The following is a 14337-nucleotide window of genomic DNA, read 5'->3' as shown; positions in this document are numbered from 1 at the left end:
AGAGCTATCGAAGTCAAGCCCGATTTGTCCAGGGGTGTTTCTGAGGCGCTCAGGACCATCTTACACTTAGGAGTGAGTTTTCTGATGCTGATATGTTTGTTTCAATGCTGCACACAACAAGATTGGATCTCTCCTTGATAGGGGCCTTCCATAAATATTACATCTCCAGCTACCTAGGTGTTTCTGACACCTATACTCAACTTTGTTTGTTTGGCTATATGTATATAGCTATACAAACGTTTAAAACTGTAATTGCCTGGCATAATTTGTGCAGGATTTGTGTTTCAGTTGAAGAACTTATCAAAGCATAGGGTTGGTTGTATTCGTCCCTCTTGTAGCACCGGTGTTGATCTCACTGGGCTCTTGTGGTTACGAGGGAGCTGAGATATTTTGGTGTTCGCCAGAAATAATATAAGGATGAGGAGGTTGGATGGTAAGTGAACTTCAAGTCTTTATACTCTTTTATATGTAAGTAGTTAATTATCTGGTGGAATATTCTCTGTTCAAACTTCTGTTGCAACCTAGCACCGTAGCATTAGTTTAAATTTGTGAATCTGGTTTGGTACTCCTCTGTTCAAACCTAAAACATGAAGGTTTTCATGTGAATTTTTAGAGAATAAGCTTATTTGAATTTTTCTGATTTTTTATTCTGATATATGTTTCCTGGAGTTCTTCTGACCATACATTGTGTGGTATATGTATATAAAAAGAAAAAATTTTGTATTGTAAATTTTACAGGTGTCATCCAACTGTAGGTTGACTGCCATTTTCTGTTGGGCGAGAATGCTAGAATTTTTCTTGTACCAATAATTGTGCATCCCCCCCCCTTTACATTTATTATTTATATTCTGGTTCTTATATTTGATTTTTTGTATTTCGTATCTTATGATTCTTAGTTTTGTATATTTTGGGTTTGTATGAAACTCCCTGTAATTTGAAGAAAAGGGAAATGCTAGCTCCTTGATGACGTCACGAGCCCAGCGTGAATTTTGGCCTCTTTTTGGTTCCAGTGACGTGGAGAGTGGATGCAGATTCATTGCCCGGTGTAGACAAGGAATTTTGGAGCCTCCTTCAAAGAAGAAGGCCCGGCAAGAATACCTCGGACATGCGACAAAGCATGCTTCTGAAAACTATCTACGTGGCTACTGTCTGCACATATTTGGAAGGAGTGTAATTTTAAGAAAACTTTATTTTGCATGGCTACGGTTTGCACGTAAATGGAAAAAGAGAAATTTCTAAAAGGACTTTAAACGAGAAAAAAGAAAAAGGCACGTGTCTGACTGGCTTTCAATTTGTGAGCATGCTCCTAAAATTTATTTCATATGAGAGTGCGATTAGGAAATTAAAATTTATTACATATGAGAGTGATTTTGAATCATAATATTGTGTTCGTTCATGGATACGACATTTTAATATAAGAACCAGTGTGTTGTTTTTTTTCATTATATTTTACCTTGGCGTTCTTTGAATTTAATGCCAGCAAAGGGAAAAATTTTCAACTAATTTTATTGTAAATAAAATCTCTTCGTTTTGAAACAAGACCTTTATATTTTATTCTTTGCCCCCCCCCTTTTTTTATTTCATGCTTTTATTTTTTTTTCAGGCTAGTTACTTTCGCGTGGAATTTATCTAGAAACAAGATAAATTTCCGACAATTTGAGATAAAATTATTCCATGTATTTTTTATTTCACACGCTATTTTTTCTTTCAGAAATTAACTTCAAACTGTAATCTTTTAAACATAATCAAAAAGTAACCGAAAATTAAAATATAATTAACTGGCGTTCAAAATCAGGTCCCATACCTAAGCAGCCATTAGAATTGCCCGTACCTAAAATAAAATAAATATGATAAAAACACGAAACATTTATAGATTGTTTTTATAATTTTTTTTGTTACGGTAAAGTTGTATAAAAATGTAGCAAAATATAATTTTAGTTTGCACGCACTTTTAGAAAAGAAATAGTTATCGACCCCTGTTCCTTGGCTTGTATCTGTCGGCGGTTCAGGAAACTAAAATACACATTCGCCTCATGTCACTGACATGCAAAAGTGACCAAAATTTTCCTTTTTTTTTTTAAAGACTTTATTGGAAAAAATAAAAAAGCGGTAAATGTAATTCGTCTGGATCTTCAAATTAATTAACAAAACTACTTCTTTCGACTTTCAAAAACCTACCAGGTTTAGTATGCTTCCTCGATAATAAAATTCCTTTTCTTCAACTAAAGAGGTTCTAACTTATAGTTTTTACGAGTTGTCTTTCCTTTAAACTTATTTTCATCGTTCCAATCTCAATTTATTAAATGATTACAAAAGTTCTTTTTCTTATATATATATATATATATATATATATATATATATATATATATTCTATAATATCTACATAATATATATATTCTATAATATCTACATAAATACTCCAATTAAATTCTCGGAACGAAAATTAATGTAAGTTGTAAGCGTTGTCATGGCAACCTGAAAATAACACATGTCGCTTGTGTGCAGGGCAATTAATTCGTAGCCAAATTATTTTTACCGCGTGTTGTGTTAGATTTCCTCATACTATCATTGTTCATTTATATTTTTTAATTGTTTCTTTCGTTTCTTTATAAAGGCTAAAAAGAAAAATATATTTTAAAAAATTAAATAGAGAAAGAAAGAAAAACCGAGTGTGTATGTCAGCAAAAAAGCAATGGATTAAATTTACAATTTCTGGGGAAGAAACACAACAAACAAACAAAAAACACACACAAAATTAACGGACGAAATCGACTTCTTAAGAGGAAAAAAAAAAACAACAACAAAAAAAAAACACGGAAAATCATCAAATGGTAAAGTTATTTAAAAAATTCCTTGATTAAACGATTTTAAAATTATTTCAGCAGTTTCGAATTGTAAATATAGGTGCTCTTTTTTACCTTTGAAGTATTTTTTCTTTTATTTTAAAATATTTTTTCTTAATTCGATATCTTTAAAGAATTAGTTGTACTTACATGACGTTGCCCGGGAGTCTTTAGTTTCATTGTTATTTTTTCGTTCCTTTTTTTTTTTTTTTTGACAAATTTTTATTTATTTTTAATTTTATTATTGGCTCACATGGAGCTTTCACACAAGTCATCAAAGATCTGATTGGGAACCTGTGGTGTTCTCTAGAAGCTGAGTGACAACAGGTCTCCCAGACGTCCAGCCAGCTCTTTCTAGCTCCTTATAGCATTTGCAAATAAATTTGCGTCATCGCAACAGCCTCTTACCATTGATTTCTCGCTGGCAGTGGCCATTGGTTTATACTGGAATTTGAGTGGTACTACCCCCCCAAGGTCCCAGTTCTCTTCGCGCTTGTCCAGCGGAGGTCTGGTCAGCGCTCTCTTCGGGATTTCCATCCTCCTTGACCTTTCTCGGCTCTTGTATCACTTTTTTTGGGGGGGCGGGGGGCGGTGATGAGACAATGGGAGAGTATGCGTGATGGGAGTGTAGAACTTGTAGATATGCAGCTTCAGTGTTCTTCATTCCCTGTAACGCTTCTTTATTATATTGTATACTTGTACTAGCATTTCATCCCGGCGTTGCCCGGGTGTTTGGAGGTGTATGTTGAGCAAAAAAAAAAAAATAGCGGTCAATTTTTTTTAACTTTGACCCCTATTATGACCCCTTAAAATTTATAGTTTCGGGCTCAAATCACTTTATTAAGTTAGATCCAGGTTCAAGGAACCTATATCTAAAATTTCAAGTGTCTAGACCCAAAATTGTCGGAGGAGTTTGGTAGAGTTCTTAAAGGTCAAATCGTTGAAATTTGACCCCTTAACAGCCAAATTTCTGGCTGACACCCGTCACATCGATTTTCCCAAATCTCAGTATCCGGTATTTCAAATTTCGAGTCTATAGACTAAAAATTGACAGAGTTATTGCGTAGGGAAATGTACACAGACACACAGACAGACAGACAGACAGACAGACACGTTCACTTTTATAGATATAATAGATTGTTCTCCACATTCGTTACCAAAATAACATTATTTTAAGATGTGGTTATGAAAGTTTGGTTCTTTTTCGTTATAATAGTGAAATTCAAAATATTGAATTGTAAGTAAAACCAATGGTAATTGTCACAGTAATAAACATTTAGGATTTTGAATGCTTTTAGGGCACAACCTAATAAAATAAATAATTCAATACAAGCTTCTGAAATGATGAACGCAACAACTTCATAAAAGGTAACACAGAAAAGGTTTATTAAAGAGAATGTGATATGTTCCTTGTCAAAAGCTGGACTCCGGCTACCTGGTGCTATCGCGGTAGTTATTCCAGTGGAATCGTCGATACCGGTAGAAATAACACCGAGGTGGAGAGAGCGAAGAAAAAGGGTCCGTTCCGTTTGATGTCTTTCTCAGTAAGGACAAGTTCTTATTCCTCAAACCGGATGCTGGCCAAATTCCTTAGGGGATAGGAAGGATCAATGCGCCGTACCCTTGATTGGTCAGTACGTGGCCAAATAGCACAGGAGAGAGGCATTGATTCGTTAAAAGAAAAAAGTGCCATTTGTTTCTGCCACAAACATATCCAAAAATTACCAAAACCGATAAGGTAAAAATTAATTATCCATGAAAATAGTTTTTGACAATTTGTTAAGATAGAGTCGACAGATCGATTTTTTAAAATACGTGGTTTTAAGCGAAAACAACAGTACTTGTCATGTCGAAAATAATATATTCAAAATTACGAAACATGTTACATTAAATAAAAACACTAGAAAATTATCCGGTTAGGAAGAACAGTAACTTATCTTGCATTTGATAACATTTATTTGTTATATATTTGTTATTTTGACAGCTTTTTCAAATCTATGTGTACAATAATGCAAACCCCTATATTTTTTGGTACTTCTACACATTATCGCCGAAACTGGAGACACCATTTTATTTTGTGCACCTGCTGTTAAAATCCAAGGGAGAAATCAGTATTTTAAACTATGACCGAAGCATGAAATAAATAACAAAAAAATTAAACTGGAGAACGATTGCTTCCGGAAAGAATAAATTAACCTAAAATTAAATGAAAAACTTTTCCGTTTTCATTAATTTTTTTTTTTCAGTTCTTTCCGGAAGTTTATCTAGTTTAATTTTTTTGTAAATTCAACCAGATTAATATGAACATGGCTAAACCTAGACTCTGGAGTGCTGAATGTTCCAAGAGGTGCACAGATATGCTTGTGCACCTGTGACTTTTGACAGGAAACACAAGAACGTGGCCAGGCAGTGATGTCACACCTCATATTTGACCAGAAAATCTAGTTGTAATCAGCTTCACGGTTGACTTTGAATCAAGTGTCTGCCAGATTGTGTCAGAATATCTTTAAAAACAACTCTGCAATGAGTCATGAGAGCGAATCTGTTGAGGTGTCACAGTTGATCTGCGTACCTGCAGCGGGCACAGGTAGATATGAGAATTTGCAAGTTGCAAATTCAGATGACGATAGATCCAAAGTGTAAAGATGTAATTGGTTTACAGCCATCTGCTGTAAGTCGATATCCAAAAGTGAGGACAGAGAATTAATAGGAAGGCAGGACAATGTGTCTGTCGCCGCATCCTGTTCAGAGATGCGCTGGATATTATTGGCAAATTGTGAAACAAAATCTAAGTGTTAAGTTTCATGAAAATATTTGTCTGGCTTAGAACGCAGTGTGAACGTAAGTGGACAGTGATCAGTGTAGATCACAAATTGATGGTCCTCAAGTGAATGCTGAAAGTGTTTCCTGCGAGGTACATAGCCAGGAGTTCAGTCAAACCTGCTGAAACATTTTGCTGGTTTCAGCTGCCTTGAAAAATATGCAAGAGGTTATAGTTGGTGGTGGTGCTGCTGTTGCAACACTGCACCTACAGCTGTACCCGATGTATCAATGACCAGTGAAAACTGGGCATCAGGTGCAGGATGGACAGGTAAGAATGTTGTTTTTGCTTCACTTTGTTAAAATATCAGTTTTTCTTCTTCCTATTATGTAACAAGTCAGAAAGAGGAGATAGGAGATCTGCACAGTGCTGGAGTGGCAGGCTGTAAGATGTACTGCTGCTGCTACCCCTGGTCCCTATGGTGACTGAGAATGCTGACTTGACGAAAGTGCAGTCAAGATCAGAGTACTCTTAACTCGCGATTTATTCACCAAAATAAAAAATTTACAATAATAGCCTATTACAATAATTCAAAATTACAATTTTCCTTTTTATTTAGGCATTGAAAAAGTGGCTTCAGTGTTTATTAACTATATTTTAATCTAGGTTCGAAATAATAGTCTATTGTTTAGGTTGTGAAAGATAAAATTTTTGTGTTTTCTCTTTGTTGCTTGAAAATGGTCACTGCTACAGTCGTGACATGTTTGAGGGGTGTCAGTGTGTTTTTGTTTACAAACATGGGAGTGGTTAACTGGCAAACCACAACAACTTGAATTAAAAATTAAAATGCAAAAGTTAAATACAATGGTTTCATTGTGCTTTAAACAGAAATATTGATCTTGAACGTGCTCCTGTCTTATCAAAGAACCTGCTGTTGATTTTATATGTTGAGCCTTTCCGCTTGTGTGTTGATAAAACCTCTCAAGTGTACTTATGTTAGGTTGTATAAAAGTGTTAACTTTGCTCAAAATCTGACTGTTCCTTCTTTAATAGGATTTCTTCAATTATCGATTTTTTATACTTATCAGATGCATTCCGATACAAGACCTATCTAAGAACTCTCCCAGGCACATAAGTTACATGTGTGTAAATTTTTTTTGATCAGTTCGGTCGTTTTGGAGTTCATAGAGAACAAACTCGCGTGCACGCACACACACGGTGCCTTTTATATATATATATATATATATATATTAGCGATGGGACGATTCCAAAATTTTTCCTGATTCCGATACAATTACCAATTCCTTTCGAAATTTCCGATTCTGATTCTTTTAAAATTTATACATATTTAATTAGAGATTTGTTTTGTTTTTGTTTTGTTTCATTCGTAAATTTTCAAATTATTACATAAACCCCTGGGTAATGTCCGCATATATTTTTTCTAATTAATTAAAAATTATAAGACAACAAAACATTTATTTTGATTTTAAAACAAAGCTATATTGTATCAGTTCGTATTTACTGTATAACATGCCACTTACATAAATAGTTAAATAGTTGAAAATATTCAAAGATTGGTAGGCAAAATAAGAAAACGATGTAAGAACAACATATTTAACAACGTCACTTCTCATTGTTACGAACAAATTTCTAAATATTAATGTTACTATTTAGAAAAACATTTTTAACGTGAGATTGCGTGAGCTTTTTTTTTTTTTTTTCTTTTTTTAACATGGGGTTCACCACTTATCAAGGCCCGGAGGCCACCCAGGGAGAAGGGTTATTGCATGTACAGTAATCAATGAGATAGTATTGTAGTAATCATTAGTATTGGAGATTTGATAGAGTGTCTTACTTAAGGGTGCGGTTTGTCAGGAATTTGTTTATGTTGGATTTGTAGACATCCAAGTTGTAGTCAGGTGGGAAACAGGCAAGCGGAAGAGTTCCACAATCGTGCACTTCTGAGAAAGAAGCTTTGTTCATGGAATCTACGTTTGGATTTAGGCACAGATAAAGAGTGGGGAAAATTATTAACAGTAGTTTCAGCCAGACGGGTGTTTCTTGTGAAAGATTGGCGGGGGGGGGGGACGAGAGATTGGAGCTCAGACGAGCACTTGGCATGGAAATAACGATAAAACAAAGACAGGCTCGCAACGTCTCTTCTGTGGGAGAGAGGCTGCAGGGAAGAGAAAAGGGCATCCCCCACCAAACCACGAAGTCTATTTTGTACTCTGTCAAGGCAGGATAGGCTGTTTTTAGCAGCTCCTACCCAGATGTGGCAGCAATACTCCATCCTTGGACGTACTTGGCTTTTATAAAGATAGAGAATTGCATCAGTAGTGAGATATCTTCTGGAGCGATAGAAGAATCCTACCATTTTCCCAGCGTTCCTGGCAACAGACCTGATGTACGTGTTCCATTTCAGATCAGGAGTAAAGGTCAAACCCAGAAGCTTGTCAAAACATCGAGCCTCCCCAAGACGAGAACCATCCATTTCAATTGATGCCAGATGGGGATCAGAGTGTTGATGATGTAAAGATAGAAGCTTGGTTTTGGATGCATTAAAAGTGACCAGCCACCTCTTCCATTGTACCACGTGCTCAAGATCAAAGGAGAGAGAATTAGAGAGAACTGTCATTTACAGCCTTTGATGTGTTGCCATAGATGGTCGTGTCATCAGCATAGATGTCAACAAATGATTTAAGTAGGTGTTTTGGGAGATCATTGATGTAGATCAGGAAGAGAGTTGGGCCCAGAATGGACCCCTGGGGGACTCCCCTCTGATTTCTGCCCATCAACCACTACTCTTCTGAACCTATCAGAGAGAAATGATTTAATGATTGAGAAAACATTTCCAGTAATACCATAGCTGGAAATCTTGTGAAGTAGGCCCTTATGCCATACATTATCGAAGGCCTTTGATATGTCAAGAGCAATTGCCCTGGAAAGGAAACCTTTGTCAAGAAATTCACTAATCCTATGTGATATAACCGTTAGCACATCTGCTGTAGATCTTATGAACTAAAATTTTATTTTAATTATAAAAATTTGATAGGTTATTAAATTGATTTACTTTGCTATAAAAAATAAAACAAAACGTGCAAATGGTGATGATGATGACGATGACCACAACAGTGACAACAACGACTTTGTAGATTAACACGCAGCTAAATCCCTATTCCAAAATGAAATATTACTTGTATAGATTGTTTACCCATTTTTTTAAATTGACGGAAAGAAAAGCGATCATGGTACTTGTGCAGTTTACGTCCCTCATTAAAAAACGAAAATTTCAAAAAACAATTATATTCTACGTACCCGTTGTGGAATGAAGTTCTAAAAAGTTTGACTTAATTTCATCAAGTAGTTTTGTTTTTACAGCTTGTTTTCAATCTCGGGAACATGGAATTATATATATATATATATATATATATATATATATATAAATCGCTTAATTGATATCAAAGGGAAGTAATCCATTATATTTCGATGAAAATCAATGCTAATGGCGTAGTTTAGATTGACTGTTTCGAATGCCTCAAATGAATGCTTTTTGCGATAAAAACAAAACTACTTGATGAAATTAAGTGAAATTTTTTTATGAGAACTTCATTCCATAACGGGTACGTAGAATATAATAGTTTTTTTTTTTGTTAAAATTTTCCCTTTTTAATGGCGGACGTAAACTGCACAAGTACCGCGATCATTATAGAATTTAGAGTGTTAGATCAGTTTCAAATATAAATTTAACGTAAAATGATCGTTTCTGGCCACCCTAATTCTTTATGGATGTTAACTAAATTGTTTCTCACTAAATTAAGTTCGATTTGCGATGTTGTAAAACCATGAGTAATCGCTTAAAAAGTAGACACCCCCTTCCTCGAATAAGCGCACATAATTAAAAATTGGTAACACTACAATGTTTTGGAAAAGCAGCTCATTTTACGTTAAATTTATTTGTGAAATTGACCCTCTATTTTAAATTCCTAATCGTTTTATATTTATTTTTTATAATCCTGAGTGTTTATAGGTAATGTTTATATTTCATTTTTAAATAGTTACATGTAAAATGGTATGAAGATGTAAATAATGTATTCTCATGAAATTATCAGTGTTTTTTAATCCTCCGTTTTCATTTTTCGCCCATCGCAATTATAACTTTTTGTTGCGAAAAGAAAAGTTCGATTCTCCATTTTATAAACGACAGCCCTTTCCTACTACTAACCCTAAGTCCGTGATAATACAAAAAATAAAGAGTTGGATTCCCTATATTAAAAACCGACCTTGTGTCTAACACTACCTTCGGATAGGTAAGGTAAGTTTTTGTTTAACGGCACATCAACCCTATAGGTCATTTCATGCCATAAAAGGTGAAGAGAATATTCTTCATTTGAGACTGGCCAGTGGTTTGCTTTATTTTCAAATAAGTTCCAAAAGTTTAATTTTTCTCAGGAAATCTAATATTTTGTAAGGTGTTTCTTTTTCAAATATTGTTTTAAGGTTTTGTTCCTTGAAATATTTCGTACGAATATTTTCATATTTTTTACATTTCATTAATATGTGTTTAATGGTTAGTGGTTGTTGGCAGATTCTGCATTGAGGGATGAATACCTTCTGAAAGCAGAAGGTATTCATGTGTTAGTCTTGAGTGACCAATTCGGATTCTGGTGAATATAGTGTCTACTTTTCGTATTGGTATTATGGTTCTCTCTTGCACAACATTTGGGTGTATTTCTTTAAGTTTGTTGTTTAGTTGTTCGTCCCATAGTTTTTGCCATTTTGTTTTTATGTAGTAGTTTATTTTATTTTTCGTATCCGTGTATGGGATTTTTCTGTTTGAAGGTATCAGCTTTGTTGCTTCTTTAGCTAGTTTGTCAGCTTCTGTATTTCCTCTTATGCCGACATGACTCGGTATCCATGCTAGTACTATTGTTTTATTCTTTATTTGGTGTTGGTATGTTTCTATAATTTCCAGGATGTACGGGTGGTTTACTTTCCCTCCTTTCAATGCAATTAAGCTGGACATGGAGTCACTGAAGATAAGGAATTTGTTTTCACTAGACTCCTGGACCAGTTCAAGAGCCATCTTAATAGCCTGTAACTCTGCAGTGTATATAGAGGCACCATCTGGTAATCGGATTTGCTTGTGTGCATTATGCATTTTTGCTGCTGCTCCTACTTTTCCAGTTATTTTTGAGCCATCTGTATAGATGGTTTTGTATGTGGAGTATTCATCCCTGAGTTCTAGGAATTTGTTTTGATAGGTTTGATTGCTAGTCTGTTTTTTGGCCATTTTGATAGTCATGTCAATGTATGGTTCTGTGATTGTCCATGGTGGAGTATTATGAATTGTGTAAGTTTGTATGTTTTTTGGTTCTTCGTATCCTTCTATAATAGCCTTTTTAAGGCGATATCTCAAAGGTTGAGCAGCTGTAGTTCTGCTGGTATAGAAATTTTCATACATTGACGTATATACTTTTTCGTGAGCAGGATTTTCTGGTAAACTTTTAAGTTTCAATGTATATTGGAGTGAGAGTTTTTCCCATCTCAGGTGAAGGGGGAGTTCATTAGCTTCTGTGTGTAGGCTTAGAATAGGTGATGTTTGGAAGGCTCCTAGGCAGAGTCTGAGTGCTTGATTTTGTATTGGTTTCAATTTTTCTAGGTATGATTTCCTTGTTGAACTGTATATAATACAACCATAGTCCAGCTTTGGTCTTATGATTGCTCTATACAATAGGAGCATGGTTTTACTGTCTGCTCCCCAGTTTGTGTGGGATATTATTTTTAATATGTTTAATGCTTTCTGGCATTTTTTTTTTAGTGCATCTATATGTGGCTTGAAATTGAGTTTATTGTCCAGGATCATTCCCAGGTATTTGGTTTGCTGTGCCACTGGTATTGTGTTGTTATTTATTTTCAGTTGTGGGTCATGGTGATATCCTCTCTTTTTGCAAAAGTGTATGCATACTGTTTTAGTTTTGGAGAGGATAAACCCATTTTCATTTGTCCATTTTTCAATTTTATCAAGGCACTCCTGCAATTTCCTTTCTATTGTTTGCATGTTAGGGGATGAGTAGCTGATTGTAAAATCGTCTACAAAGAGGGCTTTGTCAATGTCTGTAGTCACTGCTTTGCTGATGTTGATTTTTAGGAGGAAGAGTGTAACTGATATTATGCTTCCCTGGGGCACTCCCATCTCCTGTCCGTATACCTCAGACATCTCTCCCGAGGCGTACCCTAAATGAGTGACCCGAGAAAGTTTTGTATGAATATTGGCATCCTTCCTCTGATTCCAAGGTTATGTATGTCCCTCATAATGCCGTATTTCCATGTAGTGTCGTATGCCTTTTCTAAATCAAAGAATACTGACACCACATGGTGGTTTCTAATAAGACCGTCTTTAATGTACGATTCCATTTTGACCAATTGGTCCATTGTGTTCCTTTCTTTTCTGAAACCACATTGATATTTGTCAAATATTTTATTTTTTTCTAATATCCATACGAGTCGATCGTTTATCATTCTCTCCATGGTTTTACAGATACAGCTGGTTAGAGAGATAGGGCGGTAGTTTGTTGGATTTGTGGGATCTTTATCAGGTTTTGGGATTTGTATGATCGTGGACTCTCGCCAAGCGTTAGGAAAGTAGCCTAAGAGCCAGATATTATTTAGTATATTCAGGAAAGTGTTTAATGAGGTTTCTGGTAGTTGTTTCAAAAATTGGTAGTGTATCTCGTCCGGTCCAGTAGCAGTATCTTTGCTTCTATCCAGAGCGTTTTTAAGTTCAGATATTGTGAATGGTAAATTGTATTTTTCTGTATTGTTTGAGCTGAAGTACAGCTTTCTTTCTTCTGCTTCTTTTTTGTAGTTTTGGAATGTTAAGCTGTGGTGTTTGGGAGAGGAGTTTTTATTTAGTTGCTCAGCAAGTAGATTTGCCATATCCTTTTTTTCCGTGCATTTTCCACCATCCGGGTTTTTTAGGTGTATAATGGGGTGTTGGGTTTGCTTTCCATTTATCTTCCTCACCATGTCCCATACTTTCTTGCTAGGTGTTTTATTATTTAATTTAGATACATAATCTTGCCATGTTTCTCGTTTAGCTTTTTTGGTTATTTGTCGTGCTTTTGCACGAGCTTGGCGGTAGAGCTCTAAGTTTATTGAGGTTGGGTTTAATCTGAATTTTTTTAGGGCTTTTTTCCTTTTCTTAATTGCTTCTTTACACTCTTTTGTGAACCATGGTTTGTGCTTGCTGTTTTTCTTTGAAGTTTTAGGGATTGTTTCTTCCGCTATTTTTATTAATCTTTGTGTAAATGTTGCTATTGGGTCAGGTTCCTGGAGTATTTCGTTATTTATTTGTGTTTGGCAGAGATTTCTGAATGTGGACCAGTCAGCTCTCTTTAGTTGCCATTTTGGTACTATGTCTTCTATTGTGGGTTTATTTGTTTTAATGAAAATTGGGTAGTGGTCACTACCACACTGTTCTTCATGGATATCCCAATTGAAGTCCATGTAGATAGTCGGAGAGCTGAGTGTCAGGTCTATAGCTGAGGTTGTTCCTGTAGATGGATGTAGGTAGGTGTGTTTGCCGTTGTTCAGTACACACATGTTTGTGGTTTCTAGTATGGATTCTATTATATTTCCATTATGATTTCGTTGTCTGTCTCCCCAAAGGTTGCTGTGCGCATTGAAATCCCCTAGGATTAATGATGGTGCAGGAAGCTGTTCGATTATTTGATTTATTTGAATTTTTTTTAATTTATATTTTGGTGGAATGTAGATTGAGCAAATTGTGATAGTTTGATGTAAGGTAGCTCTTACTGCTATGGCTTGTAGTTCTGTGTTTAAAATGAGTTTTTCATGGGGTATTGTTTTCTTTAACAAAATGGTTGTACCACCTGTTGGTCTATGGTCTATATGTGATAGGTTGATTTTGTTATATACTTCGTAGTCTCTAAGGGAGAGGTTTGAGTTTTCCTTCATTAGAGTTTCCTGTAGACATACGATATTTGGGTTGTGATCTTTAATTAATCGTTTTAATTCTTCATAGTTGGATTTCAATCCTCTACAGTTCCATTGTATGGCTGTTATATTTTGAGTTCTTTTATTTTGTTCCATTTTATTTGTCTAGGGGTGTTTTGTTTTCTACTTCCATTTCCTCCAATGTTTCTTCGTTTCCTTCTCTTGAGGTAGATTGGGATTGGGATCTGGATCCTGGTCCTTCCCTAGTTCTTGCTTTATTGGGCGATGATGGTGTTGCTTCGCTTGGCTCTTCATTTCTGCTGTTAGGAGTTCGGGAACTGGAGTTTGCTCGGGACTGTGTATCCATTTTGTTTTTGTTTTTTTTTTTCCCCTTTGTTTGGACAGTGATTGGTGTTGTGTTTTTTTTGGGGGGGCTTGCTTCGTTTCTCCCTTCCTTGACTTCCATTTCCAGGGAGTCCATAGATTTATCTGTCATTTGAGAGTTTTGTAAAGGGTCTTTTCCTTTTGTATTTGATCTAGATCTGGATATTGAATTTTATCTAGATCTTGGTTTTGATTTTGGTATAACTTCTGGTGTTCTGGGCTCTTCCAACTTCTTAGTTTTATTATTTTTCTCACCGACATTTTTATTGGTGTTTTCATCCTCAACTTTTCTCAGTAGTTGAAATCTATTTTGAGTGTTCGTTTGTTGTGTCTTGTTTTTTTATTTGTGGTTATTTCTTTACTTTTTGGTTGGGGTTTTGTTTGTGAGTT

General features: G+C 35.3%; 1 protein-coding gene across 4 annotated transcripts in view; it reads left to right on the top strand.

Annotated features, from left to right (window-relative positions):
* Window positions 1-2466: 2466 nt before the first annotated feature.
* LOC145241496 (calcyphosin-2-like) overlaps window positions 2467-14337 on the top strand; it is a 145804-nt gene continuing 133933 nt past the window's right edge. For all 4 annotated transcript variants that reach the window (XM_080104512.1, XM_080104514.1, XM_080104513.1 and 1 more), the window contains exon 1: window positions 2467-2831. In XM_080104512.1, the coding sequence (XP_079960638.1) occupies window positions 2829-2831 (3 nt within the window). In that variant the 5' untranslated portion in view covers window positions 2467-2828. The remainder of the gene's footprint in view (window positions 2832-14337) is intronic.

Source organism: Euprymna scolopes, chromosome 20, assembly GCF_053919585.1.
Source record: "Euprymna scolopes isolate OS-2025 chromosome 20, ASM5391958v1, whole genome shotgun sequence".
In the NCBI taxonomy this organism is placed as follows: Eukaryota; Metazoa; Mollusca; class Cephalopoda; order Sepiida; family Sepiolidae; genus Euprymna; species Euprymna scolopes.
Note: the sequence above shows the minus strand (reverse complement) of the source record. Positions and strands in the feature narration are given on the sequence as shown.